The sequence below is a fragment of the Phyllostomus hastatus genome, unplaced genomic scaffold (genome assembly GCF_019186645.2).
Source record: "Phyllostomus hastatus isolate PE091 unplaced genomic scaffold, TTU_PhHast_1.1 phas_contig_86, whole genome shotgun sequence".
Classification (NCBI taxonomy): Eukaryota; Metazoa; Chordata; class Mammalia; order Chiroptera; family Phyllostomidae; genus Phyllostomus; species Phyllostomus hastatus.
Window position 1 is genome coordinate 96819344 of NW_025333977.1, and position 15620 is coordinate 96834963.

General features: G+C 36.2%; 1 protein-coding gene across 3 annotated transcripts in view; it reads right to left on the reverse strand.

Moving 5' to 3' along the window:
• The window catches only part of XRN1 (5'-3' exoribonuclease 1), a 161142-nt gene that overhangs the window by 57475 nt on the left and 88047 nt on the right, over window positions 1–15620 (reverse strand). For all 3 annotated transcript variants that reach the window (XM_045851055.1, XM_045851056.1, XM_045851057.1), the window contains exons 26-27: window positions 2893–2982; window positions 2372–2507 (exon numbers count right to left, since the gene is read on the reverse strand). In XM_045851055.1, coding sequence (XP_045707011.1) covers window positions 2372–2507; window positions 2893–2982 — 226 coding nt within the window. The remainder of the gene's footprint in view (window positions 1–2371; window positions 2508–2892; window positions 2983–15620) is intronic.

Genomic DNA, 15620 nt, shown 5'->3' on the forward strand with positions numbered 1-15620 from the left:
TATCCCTAAGCATTATTGCATTATAGCATTGATTAGAGGACATGACAATTAAACCTGATTCATTGGGCAAATCAATAAACTAGGGAATTTTCACAACAAACCTCAACCCACAGCTACTAAGCGAGAAGTTCTAGGGCCTGGCTACTCAAAATGTGATCACCTGCAAGCCTGTTAGAAATGCAGAATCTCAAGCCTAATCCTAGAGCTACTGAATCAGAATCTATTTTCACAAAATCTTCCAGTGATTGTTTGCAGGTTAAAAGTTTGAGAAGTACTGCTCTAGGCGTGGAATCTAGAACGTGTGTTTTTAAAAAAACTCCTCCAGTAATTTTTATAATTACCTGATTTTGGGAACCACTGTCCAGTAAGGAAACTACTAATACTAAGGTACAGGGAAAAAGAAGCATAATTGATAGGCATAAAATAGATGGGGGGAGGTTAAGAATAATGTAAGAAATGGAGAAGCCAAAGAACTTGTATGTACAACCCATGGACATGAACTAAGGGGGGGAATGCACGTGGGAGGGGGTGTGCAGGGCAGAGGGAGGAAAAAGGGAAGAAAAAAATTGGGAAAACTGTAATAGCATAATCAATAAAATATACTTAAACTACTAATACTTTTAATAATAATCCTGGCATTATAAAGTGTAAATTATGTTCAGAATGTTGTATTTGTTTTAGTTTTTTCTCCTTTCCTTTATAATCCTAAAAGGAAAAACAATCACTCATAACTGTACCTCTGTGACACATTGATAAATTTTTGTTTTGTTTTTTTACAAAAATTCTTATTTATAGACACACATATTTTTTTAAAATGCTTTTTATAACCAAATGTTTTTTATAAAATGCTTTTTATAACCAAATGTTTTATAAAATGTTTTTTATAACCAAAACATCAGTCTACAACTTTGCATATGTATCTTCTTGTTTACAAAATGAAGGAAAAATGTGTAAAACATTTTATAGAAAGCTCTGCATCCAAATGGGTTAAAGTAAAATTTGGTGACTTAAAGTTATAAACTTGTTAAGTAGAAAACACATTTTAAAAACAAATGCCTGACAAACATATTTTACTGTACAGTGGAAGAAAATTAAAAAGAAAGGCAAAAGAGAAATGAAGGCTTACTATCCTCAGCTGAGTATCAATGGCCCTTCAAAAAAATCAAACTCTTGGCTCTGAGCCTTGTATTTTTACCTGAAGAAATAGTCCTCTAGTGGTGATTTCCCAGACTGTATTCACAGTTCTTGAGTATGTGATAGAGAATAATAATAATAATAATAATAATAATACCCAAAATAGCTAGGCATTATTAGAAGGAGTTTACATGCATCAACTCAATTAATCCTTTTGATGACCTTATGAGGTAGGTACGGTTTTATCCTCATTTTACTGAAGAGGATACAAAGCTAAGAAAGGCTAGGTATCTTGCCTAAGGTTATAAGCGTGGAAAGAGGGATGGCAAAGATGGCTTCAGAGTCCAGTTCTTAACTTACTCTGCTATTAGAGCACTGTGTTAGCAAAGCAAAACCAGTTTTTTTTTAAAGAAGGATTCCTCATTTTTCTTTTTTATTTATTTTTTTAAAGACTTTATTTATTTATGTTTGGAGAGGGGAATGGAGGAAGAAAGAGAGCGAGAGAACTTTCGATGTGTAAGAGAAACATCTCTCGCACACTCCCTAACCAGGGAGCCTGTAACCCAGGCATGTGCCCTGACTGCGAACTGAAGTGGTGACCTTTTGCTTTGCAGAAGGACACTCAAACAACTGAGCCATGCAGGTCGGCTCGTCATTTTCATGAAAAGGCGAATGTGCGAAAAATAAAATCAGAAGTTAAAGAATATATAATCAATTCATTTTCTATTACAACAAGGTAGAAAATCAAAATAGTTGAAATAATTAAGCCTACACAAAAATATTTAGTAAACGAATGAATTTGTAAGTGGGAAAGTACACTGAGAACTAATTCTGTAAAGTTAAAAAAAAATTTAAGTTCTGTAAAAACATGAACTATGTCTTTAAAGAACTTAGAATAGAAGGAATAGGGATTAACCTTACCTCTCAATCACAAACTTTCTATTTTGACTAAAATCACAAAATATTAATTCCTAAAATTAGAAACAGTACAAGCACATAAAACTTAAATGCTATGGCTTTTGTAAATTAAAGTGCATTTACATTTATTCATCTAAACTTACTCATGGCTACTGGAAATGGCTGGAACTTTTTAAAAAATTTTAGGACTATTTTACATAAATTAGAAACCACTGAGTATGTTTTATTTGGTTGAAACACAAATAAGTTATTTGTACAACAATATTTAGTTCTTTTAACTTCAAATCTCATTAATATCTTAGATATTAAAATTTAGTACCTTGTGCTTTTCGACTTCTTCCTCAATTTTCTCAACAATAGCTGCATCCAGAATTTGTAAATCACAAGAAGAACGAGACAAAGTACTGACAGGATGCCCCTTTAGCCAAGTAATAATTTCTTGAATTTTCTCAGCACTGCATTAAAAACAGTAATTGTTTCATATTTATTAAAACTTGGTGAGGACTTATATAAAACACCTGATATAAACCTTCTCAAGGCTATAAACTATAAAAGATATCAAATACATAATTAATAATTAATCACCATACTTGAGACTAATTTTAAATCTAATATTAACATGAACATGTTCTCAGTAATTTTCTAGAAATCACAAAATTAATTTAAAGTACTTTAATATAAATGAAATTAAAAATGTATTAATATCTTAAAACAAAAAACAAAACAATACAAAACCCTCTCCTCAAAAGTAATGTCAATTCTTGATAAACTATTACTGTACCTTTCACTGGAGTGACTCAGTTGAACTATGAGGCAATAAGTACCACAAATTCTGCTTACCCATTCTCATTTTCTCCAGGCCAAATATCATCTTCATAGAACACATCCTCTTGGCTATTTTTGGCTATATAACTAAATAGTTCTGGAGCTCTAGCCAAACAAACAAACAAAAATACTGTTTAAAAACCAAATATATATATGGCTAACTTCATATAAACTTCCTATCAAATAATTTTGGATCTTAAGTGGACATATAAAATATATTGAGGACTGATTATAATACAGAGTATGAATAAGGGGTACAGACTAAAACATCTGAAAGTATTTATAGGTCCTTAAAAACCTCTCAGTAGCTGAAGAAGAAATTATTTAATTTATAAACTGTAATAAACTTCAATGATATATAAACTTCAATTGCTGACTCGATCTCCCTTAGATCATAATGGTAAATGTTGGTTAATGGACAGAAATAATATCTACAGGTTTTTTCCAATTTTTACAACACAGCTGGAACATTCCAAAATACAGTAAATTAAAATATATTAAAAGTTTCTTCTAATATTCCTCAAAACTCCACTACGTCCTTCATAGTGCAGGACTTGCAAACGCACAGAGCAGACTGAACACATGTTTCTCTTCTGTCCCAGCCTCACTGTAAGCACAGTAAAGCAAACAAAGGCACAGACCTACAAAGACAGATGAGGAGAGAAACAGAATCTGAGAGCACATATGAGTTAACAAAATACTAGAAACTGAAAACAGGATGGATAAGCCTGAACTGATATGACAGACAGAAATAAACTGCACCCTAAGCCACCAGTGTGGGAAGTTAACAAGAAACAAGTTGATTTGAACTGTGGGAGTTTGCAAAAGCTCAGGAATTATGTGTCCCAGGTACATTTTAATGATATAGTATGGGGTGAAATTTAACAGGCTTTCAGTTGAAAATTCTATATAATTAGTCATGTGATTAATCAGCTTCTGTCTCAGCATAAGAGCTGTAGTTTATATTCATGAGAGAGGTTAACAGATATGCAGGGCTGCTCCAGCCTTGGGTATATCAGGCACAGCTAGATGGGTGGTGGGCAGGGTGTGAAGAGGAGAGGATGGGTGCCACACTGAAAACAGAGGATTAATGAAAGCATAATGACTATATAGTGTGTCACTAGAAAGCAGGCTAGGAAGTCTAACATCTTTAGGAAGCAGACTCTGAGATGGAAATAACCACACAGGAAATTTATTAGCAAGTTCTGTGGAATCAACACCTGTGCAAGGGAAGGAAAAAAGGAAGCAAGCAGAACTGTGCACAGGAAGAAGCTGGGCTGTGATTTATTTTTAAAGAATTCCTTGGCCAGTCCCACGGAGATCTGAAACTGGGATGGCCACTGAGACTTGTCCTGAACTGGAGCAATCATATTGGCTAGGCTTTTATACCTACTTGTTGATCAGGCACTGAACCTATGGTTATTGTGGGACAGGGATATAACTTTATTTGAGGTGGTTCTCTTCCACTAGGCTATTCCTGAAGAGAGCTCACAACTAAAGGGTGTTATAGACAACAGCATATTCTTGTTGTCAAAGGTCCTTTAGTCCTACAGGAGATCTGGGGTTGGGTGTGGGCGGGTGTCACAGTATCCACTTCGTAATAAGACCCCTTTTGTCTGGTTAATTTCCAAAACAGTGGAAGTCAGTTTTGTTCTCCACAATTTTCCTCTAAGAAAAAGGCTGCAGCATACTTCTCTGGGAAAACTAGCCAGTCTCAAAGGAAAGATACATATATGAAGTCTGTCCAGAAAAAGTCCAGCCATTAATGTTTGTGTGACATCAATGTAAACTGGCAGCCAAGGACAGTAGACTGGAATGCACATGTGTGAACAATGACAACTTCACTGTACTAGTCAGTGGAGTGGTATATGCCTGATGAGTGAGTATATGTGTACCATGTGACTTTTGCTTCAAAATGAGTGAGCAGGTAGAGCAACGAACCTGCATCAAATTTTGCATTAAGTGAACGTTTCTCCACAAAAACTATTCAGATGATTCAGAAGGGTGCTGGTGATTGGCAGCTCATCACAACAATGCACCTGCTCATGCATTAGGTCTCGTGCAGTTTTTTGGAGAAGCATCAAATCACCCAGGTGACTCAGTCCCCCTACAGCTCAGATTTAGCACCCTGTGAATTCTGGCTTTTCCCAAAACTAAAATCACCTTTGACAGGAAAGAGATTTCAAACTGTTGATGAGATTCGGGTAAATACAACAGGGCAGCTGATGGTGATTGGGAGAACTGTGTGAGGTTCCAAGATGCCTACACTGAAGAGGACTGAGGTGTCATTGTCCTATGTATGATGTTTCTTGTATCTTCTAAAATAAATGTCTCTATTTTTCATAGTACATTGCTGGATACATCCTAGACAGACCTCATAGGTAGTGGTATTTGGACGCCCTCTGCAGAAATAGCCAAGGCTCACCTGACAAGCCCTGCCAAACCATAGCAAATGTCTAATCAGCTTTTTAGTGCCTTCCTCTCAAACATGACTGGACACCTAAGAACCACCAGATAAATAAAAACAAACACAAAAAAAACCCTTTAGTATGAAAGGAAAAATCAAATCAAACAAACAAAAAGCAATTTGGAGAAAACAGAAAATGCAGAGAATAGAAGAAAATCTAGAAATGCTATCTTCAGAAAAATAAAAGAAGGCATTTCACTAATTGTAAGAACGGGACATTTTAAAAAAAGGTTACCAAAGAATAAGTGAACACTTTTAAGTAAAAAATGATTAAGTTACATAGAAATATTAAAAATGATTTAAGATGAAGATGAGGAACTCTTCCATGGAGTAGAAGAGAAGTATGGTAATACAATATAAAGAATGGATGAGAAGAGATAAGGAAATCAGGACAATCCAGAAGGTCTATCTACCATCTGGAGTTCCAGAAAGAGAGAATGGAAACAATGGTGAGGAGAAAATTACCACACAAATAATATAAGAAACTTTCTCAGAATAGAAGGGTATGAGTTTCAAGTCTGAAAGTAATGAACAGCAAAAGGAAAGAAAAAAGATCCATACTAAGGCACACATTATTAAACAGCACTGTAAAGGAAAAATTTAAAAAAAGATTTTGGGATATGAAACTAGATCACACACAAACATTCAGAATCAAAATAGCACAGAGCTCCTCATGAGCAAAGGAGGCAGAGAACAGAGCAGTGCTTTTCAAATATTGAGGGAAAATAATCTCCAATTAGGATTCTACATCCAGGCAAGCTGTCAAGTATCAGGGAAGAATAAAGACACTTCCAGACATGAAAGCTTTCTCAGCAAGCTCCTGGAGTTAAGCGCTACATGAAAAAGGACTATAAGTCAGAGAGAGGAAGACATGAAAGCCACGACATAAAGGAATCCCCTATACAGGAAAAATGAAGGCAGCTCCTAGAGTGGCAGTAAAGGCAAACTCTAAACTGAGGGCTGAACGACGACAGCCCTAGAGAGCAGTCAGCTGACACTGAGGAAAGAAGGGAGAAGGTTTTAGAACAATGTCTACAAGAAGAAAATGAAACCAAGAGATCCCCTGATCTGTATGAATATATTAAATTTTCCAGTGATGGCAGAGTTTATGGCTTGATTAGTTATGTGAACAAATGGATAAACAAGACAGAGAAAACAAACATATATTAGAAAGGAAATGGAATTATAATACCCTAACACAGTCCAGCTGTGACAATTTACATTATCTTAATCAAGTAAACTTTAAATACACATTTAAATAAAAACTGTGATAAAACTATAGCGAGTAGGAAAATATGTATGTGAGTACAGGGAGGTGGAGGAATAGGCAGTAGGGGCAGTAGAAGAGAGCTAAAGCTTGCTTAATCTTTCATGGTAGAAATTCAATGCATATGTGAAGTTGAAAAATCAAGAAAAAATAGTCTGAAAATCACATTTTAAAGAAATACAAAAGTCAACAGAAAAAACAATCAAAATTTTCAGATGGTAATGAGATTGAACTGTGTCCACCTTTCCCCACAAAAAAACACATATATTTAAGTCCCAACTCCTAGTACCTCTGAATATGACTCTATTTGAAAACAGGGTTTTTACAGGGGGTAATCAAATTAAAATGAGGCCATTAAGGTGCAGCCTGGTGTAACATGACTAGTGTCTTGTAAAAGGGAGAGATATGGACACAGAGACAGTCATGCACAGAGGAAGCTGATGTGAAGACACACAGGGAGTACCCCACGTGAAGGAGGACTAGGGTGACTCATCTACGAGTTAAGAAATTAATATAAGAGGCAGTGAGAAGCTAGGAAGGAGGCATGCAACAGTTCCTGCCCTAGCACCTTTGGAGGAAGCATGGCACTGCCAATATTTTGATTCTGAACTTCTGATTTCCTGTGAGATGATAAATTTCTGTTCTTTCTTAGTGGTGCACTGCGGTGGCACCCATAAGAAACTGCTACAGGTGCCCTCAAATATGACATTAGAAACCAGTGGAATAACAGAATATTCAACTGTGCATCAGAAGTAAAGATATGTCCTAAAAATCTTTGTCCTTGAGTAACTTAGTTAACCTTGATACTGAGTTTTCTCATTTTTATAACAAGGAATTGAGATTTGTGATTTCTTAGACCATTTCAGCAATAAAATTCAATTCCAGGAGAGTAATCTACTGTCTGGCTGAAATTTTGAGACTCAGGGAAATCTAGCATGCCAACAGTTGTTCTACTTGTCCAAATCAATCCTCTTAGCCCTCACACAGACATGCTGAGTAATGAATAATTGATGATAGCAAGTTAGGAAAATCTTAATTAAAAAGAGGGCAAATCTCATCATCCTTTTTCATTTAAAATGACATAAGTACAGTACTTTTCCACTCTATTTTAGCCTATGGCTAAGGAGCTCCATGACACAAAATTAAGTTTACATATGTGCTTCTAGTCAAGATAGTGAATTAGGTAAATACTGTGTTCATCTCCTCCCATGACAACTGAAAAATTACAACTAAATGTAGAACAATCAACAATGAGAATTGCCTAAAGACCAGCTACAGAAGTTGTATAACTAAGGATATGAAGAAGCCACGAGGAGACTGGTAGGAGGAGTGGAGACACAGAATGAGCTGGTTCCACACCCACATGTGGCTGATAAAAACCCAGAGGGTATCAGCCACAGAAGTCCTCCCTAAGGAGTGAGAGGTCCCAGCCCCAAACTGGGCTTGCAGATCAGGACCAAGTGCCAGAAAGGGTAGTCCCCATAACTTCTGGCTGTGAAAAGGAGCAGAGGTAGTGGCTGACTGAGAGGGAGGGCTTCTGGAGTCCAAGGCATTTCTCTTAAAGGGCCCACACACAGACTTATTGGCTAATGGCTTTGCTCTGAGCTCCAGCACTGCGGCAACAGCTCAAAGGGTGCAAGGGACATACAGAAAGGAACTGAATTCTCTGGTCCCAACAGCTCTCTCCCAGACACAAGTGCTGGCAGATGCCATTGGACCTTTGCTGAGCCGTCCCCTCACCCAGCCCAAAGGCACAGGCTCAAGCGCTCACAGGAACCACTGTTCCTTTGTTGAGCCATATGCCCACCCAGGCAGCAGGAAGGCACCAAATCTGAACAACCATGGACTTGGGTAATGTAGCTGGCCCCTCCCCTGGTGATTCCCTGAGACCCCTCCCCCACGATTCGCAGCAGGCTAGAATCTTTTTCAGCTCCAGTAACACAAAATCAGCTGGCCTTGGCCAGCACCACAGCACTTCCCAAGAGGCCCCAGAACCAATACATTTGTTAGCTGGCTTCAGAACACGCCAGAGCATCACCTAATCACCTCTACAAATGACACGTTCAAAGAGTATACTAGGTACTCCCCTGGTGCATGGAGCTAGGGTGATGATGAAGACTGCACTACTGGGCCCCACGGGATGCCTACTAATAAGGTCCCTCTCCCAAGACCAGGAGATGTAGAATATCTAATTCATATACAGAAACAAGCACAGGGAAGCAGCCAAAATGAGGAAACAAAGAAACAAGGTCCAAATAAAGAACCAGACAAAACTCCAGAAAAAGAACTAAATGGAATGGAGATAAGCAGGGTTCAAAACACTTGTTATAAGGATGGACAATGAACTTAGGAGAGCAGATGAAATCAGTGAGAACTTTAACAAAGGATATGAAACTTAAAAAAGAACCAGTCTGAAATGAAGACTACAATAACTGAAATAAGCATACATTAGATGGAATCAACTACAGATTAGACAAAGCAAAGGATCCAATCAGCAATTTGAAAGACAAGGTTCAGAAAACATACATCAGGAGACAAAGCAGGAAAAAAAAAACCCCACAAGGATAGTTTAAGGGAACTTGGGAACAATATAAAGCACACTCACACTGTATGGAAACCAGAAGGAGAAGAGAAAGCATAAGGGAATGTAAACCTATTTAAAGAAAAATGACCAAAACTTCTCTAACCTGGTGAAGAAAAAAAGACATAGAAGTCCAGGAAGCACAGGGAGTCCCAAACAAGATGAACTAAAAGAGACCTACATGAAGACAAATCATAGCTAAAATGCCAAAGGTTATGGGCAGAGAAAAATCTTAAAAGCAGCTAGTTATTACAAAGGAGCTCCCATAAGACAGTCAGATAATTTCTCAACAGAAACTTTGCAGGCCACAAGGGATGAAAGTGATGAAAAGCAAGCACGTAAGCAAGATTACTCTACACAGAAAGACTACCATTTAGAATTGAAGGGCAGATAAAGAGCTTCCCAGAAAAGAGGAGTTCACCACCACAAAACCAGTATCACAAAAATGTTAAAAAGAGTTCTTTAAACAACAACAACAACAACAACAACAACAACAACAACAACAACAACAACTGCTCTAGCCAGTGTGGCATAGTTGATTAGAGCATTGTCCGTGCACCGGAAGGTTGGGAATTTGATTCCCGGTCAGGGCACATGCCTAGGTTGTGGGTTCAATCTCCAGTTGGGGTGTGTATGAGAGGCAACCAACTGATGCTTCTCTCTCTCTAAAAGCAATAAACATATTTTTAAAAATTATAAAAAAATCCCAGCCCTCACAGGGTGGCTCAGCTGCTCAGCTGGTTGGAGGCTTATCCCACACACTAAAAGGCTGTGGGTTCAATTTCTGGTCAGGGCACATACATAGTTTGTGGGTCTGATTCCCAATCAGGGTGTGTATGGGAGGCAACCAATCCATGTTTCTCTCTGTTTCTCTGTTTCTGTCTCTGTCTCTCTCTCCTCCTCCCTCTCTTACTTTCTCTCACTCTGAAGGGTCAATAAACATAACCTCATGTGAAGATTAAAAAAAGGAGACCAATAAAAATACAAACAATAAAGTGGCAATAACTGCATTATCTATCAATAATCACTTTAAATGTAAATGGATTAAATGCATCAAAAGACATAGGGTGAATAAAAAAAAATGTCTACAAGAGACCCACTTCAAATTGAAAGACATACACAGAATAAAAGTAAAGGAATGAAAGAAGATATTCCATGCAAATGGGAATAAAAAACAAAGCTAGTGGTAGTAATACTCACTGTATTTTTTGGACTAGAAGATGAACTTCCCCCCCAAATTTGGGAGGAAAAGGGGTGTATATCTTATAGTCCGAATGTAGCTTACCTTGCTTTCTGCAGGGGGGGATCAGTGGAGCGGGGTCACAAATTAAGTATTTTACCACATTTTTTGCTTCAAAAAAATTTTTTTCTATTTTCCTCCTCTAAAACCTAGGTGTGTCTTATGGTCCAAAAACTATGGGTATTTGTCCAGTATACCATTTTTAGGACCATAAGATGCACCTAGGTTTTAGAGGAGAAAAATAGGAAAAAAAAATTTGAAAGCAAAAAATGTGGTAAAATATTTAATAATATAATATAAGATTTCACCAATGTATATGTAAAGAGAATTCAACAGCAGCATTAACAACCATTATTCCTTCCAAATTGGGGGGGGGGGGGCACGCAGATGTTGCACCTTATAGTCCAAAAAATACGGTACACTTTTTAAAAAAGTCTGTATCAAGAGAAAGAGAATGACATTTCATAATGACAAAGGGATCAATCCAACAGGATATAATCCCTGCAACATTTCTGTACCCAACATACTAGTAAGCAAATATATAAAGCAAATATTGATGGATATAAAGGGAGAGATAATCAATAAAGTCACATTAGGGGCCTTAAACAGCCCACTGACATCGATGGATATATCACCCAGACAGAAAATCAACAAGGAAACAGTTGCCATAAATGGCAAATTAGACCAGATGGACTTGACTGATACTTATAGAATATTTCAACCCAAAGTAGCAGAATACCTATTTTTTTCAAACACACATGGAATATTTTCCAGAATACATCACATGTTAGATCACAATAAAAGTCTCAGTAAATTTAAGAATTAAATTATAGCAAGCATTTTTTTAATCATGGTGGTATAAAACTAGAAATTAATTACAAGAAAACTGAAAATACACACATATAGAGACTAAATAACATGCTATAAAACAATCACTGGGTTAACAATGGAATCAAAGAAAACATAAAAAATATCATGAGAGGAATGGTAATAAAAATACAACAAGCCAAAAATCTACAGGTCACACTCAAAGCAGCTGAAGACAGAAATTCATTACAATACGTGCCTATTTCAAAATAAAAAAAATCACAAATACACAATCTAACCTTATACCTAAAGGAACCAGAAAAGAACAAACAGATAAAGCACAAAGTAAGCAGAAGAAAAAATAATAAAGATCAGAGCAGGAATAAACAAACTTGTGTTTAAAAACAATATGAAAGATAAACCAACAGCTGGTTTTTTGTAGACATGAAGAAGACTGGTAACACTTTCACCAGAGTCATGAAAACCAAGAGAGTAGACCCAAATAATATGAGAAATGGAAAAAAAAAAAGAAGTAACAACTGACATCATATACAAAGGATTATAGGAAAACACTATAAACAGTTATACGCCAACAAACCTGGAAAAAATAAATAAATTCCTGGAAATATACAATCTTCCAAGACTATAGCAAGACGAACCAGAAAATCCAAACAGACCATGCATGACCTATGAAATCGAGTCAGTAATAAAAAAACTTCCAAGAAACAAAAGTCCTAAACTGATGGCTTCACAGGCAAGTTTTACCAAACATTCAGAAAAAATTTAACATCTATCCTACTCAAATTATTCAAAATTGAAGAGGGGAGAAGCTCATTTTACAGTATTACCCTCATTTCAAAACTACACAAAGACACTAGAAAAAAAGATTATAGGCCAGTATCCCTGATGAACATAAATACAAAAAGTCTCAACACAATTTATCAGCAAAACAGATTCAGCAATACATTAAAAAGATCATGTTATACACCACAAATCAAATGGGATTTCTGGAATGCAGGGATGACCCAAGATGTGCAAATCAATTAATTTGATATATCACAAAAACAAAATGAAGGATAAAAATTACATGATCCTATCAATAGATGAAGAAAAAGATTTGACAAAACCCACCATCCATTTATAAGAACAACTCTCAACAAAGTGGGAATACAGAAAACATATTTCTTTTTTTTTTCCAGGTCTGATCCAAAGTGCATTTCTTTCTTTTTTTTTTAATTATTATTTTTTTAATCATTGTTCAACTACAGTTTTCTCCTTTTTACTCCCAATCCAGTCCCCCCCTCCCACCCTCCCCACTTCCCTCCCATTACCACCCTCCCCTTAGTCTATGACCATGTGTCCTTTAAGTTTGTTCCTGTGAACCCTTCCCACTGTCCCCTTAAATTCCCTCTTCTCTCCCCTCTGGTCACCATCAGCCTGTCCTCTATTTCAGTGTCTTTGGTTCGGAAAACATATTTCAACATAACTAAGGCCATATATGACAAACCACAGCTAACCACATACTCAATGAGGAAGAGGTTAAACAGTTTTTCTTATGATAAGGAACAATAAAATGTTGTCAACTGTCACAGCTTCTATTCAACATAAGTAAAAACTCTCATTATTTGCAGAAGACATAATATTATATGTACAGAATACTAAAGGTTCTACCAAAAAAACTATTAGAACTGATAAATGAATTTGGCAAGTTAGCAGAATACAAAATTAATATTCAGAAATGGTTGTATTTTTATATTCCAATAATGAATAAGTGAAATTAAGAAAATCCCATTTACAAGTGCATCAGAAAATAAAATACTTAGAAATATATTTAACCAAGGAGGTAAAAAACCTGTTCTTAAAAACGATGGCACTGAAGAAAGAAGCTAAACATAGAAATAAATGTAAGCATATACCATGGTCATGCACTGGAAGAATTAACATTATTAAAATGTCCATACTACCCAAAGCTATCTACAGAATCAGTGCAATTCCCAATAAAACACCAATGGCATTTTTCACAGAACTATAACAAATAATTGTAAAATTTATATAAAACCACAAAACACCAAGAATAGCCAAAGCAATCTTGAGAAAGAAGAACAAAGTTGAAGGTATCACACTACCTGATATGAAACTATGCTATAAGGTTATAGTCATCAAAACAGCATGATACTGGCATAAAAACAGACACATAGGCCAATGGAGTAGAATAGATAACCCAGGAATAAACCCAGGCCTATATGGTCAATAAATCTAAGACAAACAAGGCAAGAATATACAATGGGATAAAAACAGTCTCTTCAAAAAACAGTGTTAGGAAAACAGGACAGATGCATGCAAAAACTGAAACTACACCATTTTCTTACACCAGATACAAAAATAAACTCAAAATGGACTAAAGATTTAAATGTAAGAAATGAAAGTATAAAACTCCTAGAAGAAACCATAAGCAAAAACTCTCTGACACAGTTCTTAGTAATATTTTTTTAATATGTCTCCTCAGGCAAAGGAAACAAAAACAAATAAATATGTCTCCTCAGGCAAAGGAAACAGAAACAAAAAAACAAATAAACAAATTACATCAATCTTTGCAAAGGAAACTATCAACAAAACAAAAAGAGAACCAACTAAAGAGGAGAAGATATTCACCGATGGTAGGAGTTAACATCCAAAATATTTAAGGAACCTACACAACTTAACACCAAAAAGAGAAACAATCTGATTTAAAAATTGGCAGAGAACCCAAATACACATTTCTCCAAAGAAGATATACAGATATGTGAAAAGATGCTCAATGTCACTACCATCAGAGAAATGCAAATTAAAACTAAAATGAGATATCGCCTCACACCTGTCAGAATGGCTATCCTCAATAAACCAACAACCAGTGTTGGCAAGGACTTGGAGATTGCAAATTGGTATGACACGATGGAAAACAGTATGGAGTAATGGCCAGAAAATTAAAAAACCAAACAACTATAAGATCCAGAAATCCCACTTCTGGGTATTTATGCAAAGCAACCCTAAACACTATTTTGAAAATATAAATTAATTCCTATATTCATTGCAGCATTACTTAGAATTGCCAAGATATGGATGAAACCCAAGTGCCCATCAATAGATGAGTGGATAAAAAGCTGTGGGGGGGTGTATGTGTGTTTGATACACATACATACACAGTGGAATATTACTCAGCCATAAAAAAGAACAAACTCTTACCATTTGCAACAGCACTGATGAACCTAGGTGGTTTTATGCAAGTAAGTCAGACAGAGAAAGCCAAATGCCATATGATTTCACTCATATGTGGAATCTAATGAACAAACTGAACTCACAAGGAAAATACATGCAGACTCACAGACAGAGAGCAGGATGACAGTGAGGAGGAGCAGGGAGGTTAGAGATGGAGGGATCAAGCAAAAAGGAAAAAGGGCTCATGGACACGGACCACAGTGATTTTTGGGGGGTCACATAGGGGAGGAGAGGTACTGGAAAAAAATACAGCAAAAATATTTTAATTAAAAAGTAAAATAAATGAACTAAGAAAACAGAAACAAACTTATAGGCATTGAGAACAAAATGATGGTTGCCACATGGGAGGGGACTTGGGAGGCTGGATAAAAGGTGATGGGATTAAGAACTACAAATTAGTAGTTAAAAAATAGTCATAGGGCTATAAAGTACAGCACAGGGAATGTAGTCAATAATATTGCAATAACTGTGTACCATGTTAGGTGAGTTCTAGACTTAATCAAGGGGATCACTTCAGAAGTTACATAAATGTCTAAATATACTTTATGTCTAGAATACAGAATGTGAACTGTAGTTGAGTTTTTTTTTCATTTTCTAAAGACAATTAAAACAACTCTCTAGGGGAAAATGCATATAAAATAAAATCCCAAATGTTTTATTAAGGTCAATAATCATGCAATTAGTCTGTAGAACTACTACACAATTTTCTCAATCCTCACTTCTTCATCTCCACCCCAGCAACCCAGGAACCACATGTGAGGAAGCACAACTGTGAAATCCTACTGCAGTTTGAGAGGCACTGCTTTAAACTCCTTAATCTAAGATAGTGCTCCCTCCTTTGAGGCAGGGACTTTCTGTAGTTTTATTTACTCACAAATCTTTCCAGATACCTTCCCTGCACCCCAATTTAGAACCTAAGCCAACCATTCTGCTTCCCTGCTGCTCGCAGCAACCTTGATTCATCCTTGACATTCTTACCTCATGTGTAAAAAACTAATAATTTGCTCAAAATAATATAGCAATTGTGAAACTTTGTATCTTCTAACATTTTCTGTCGCCCTTTGGTTCCAAATACTTCAATTCCTTTTTTTGAAATCATTGCTTACAACAAATATACTTTATGTCT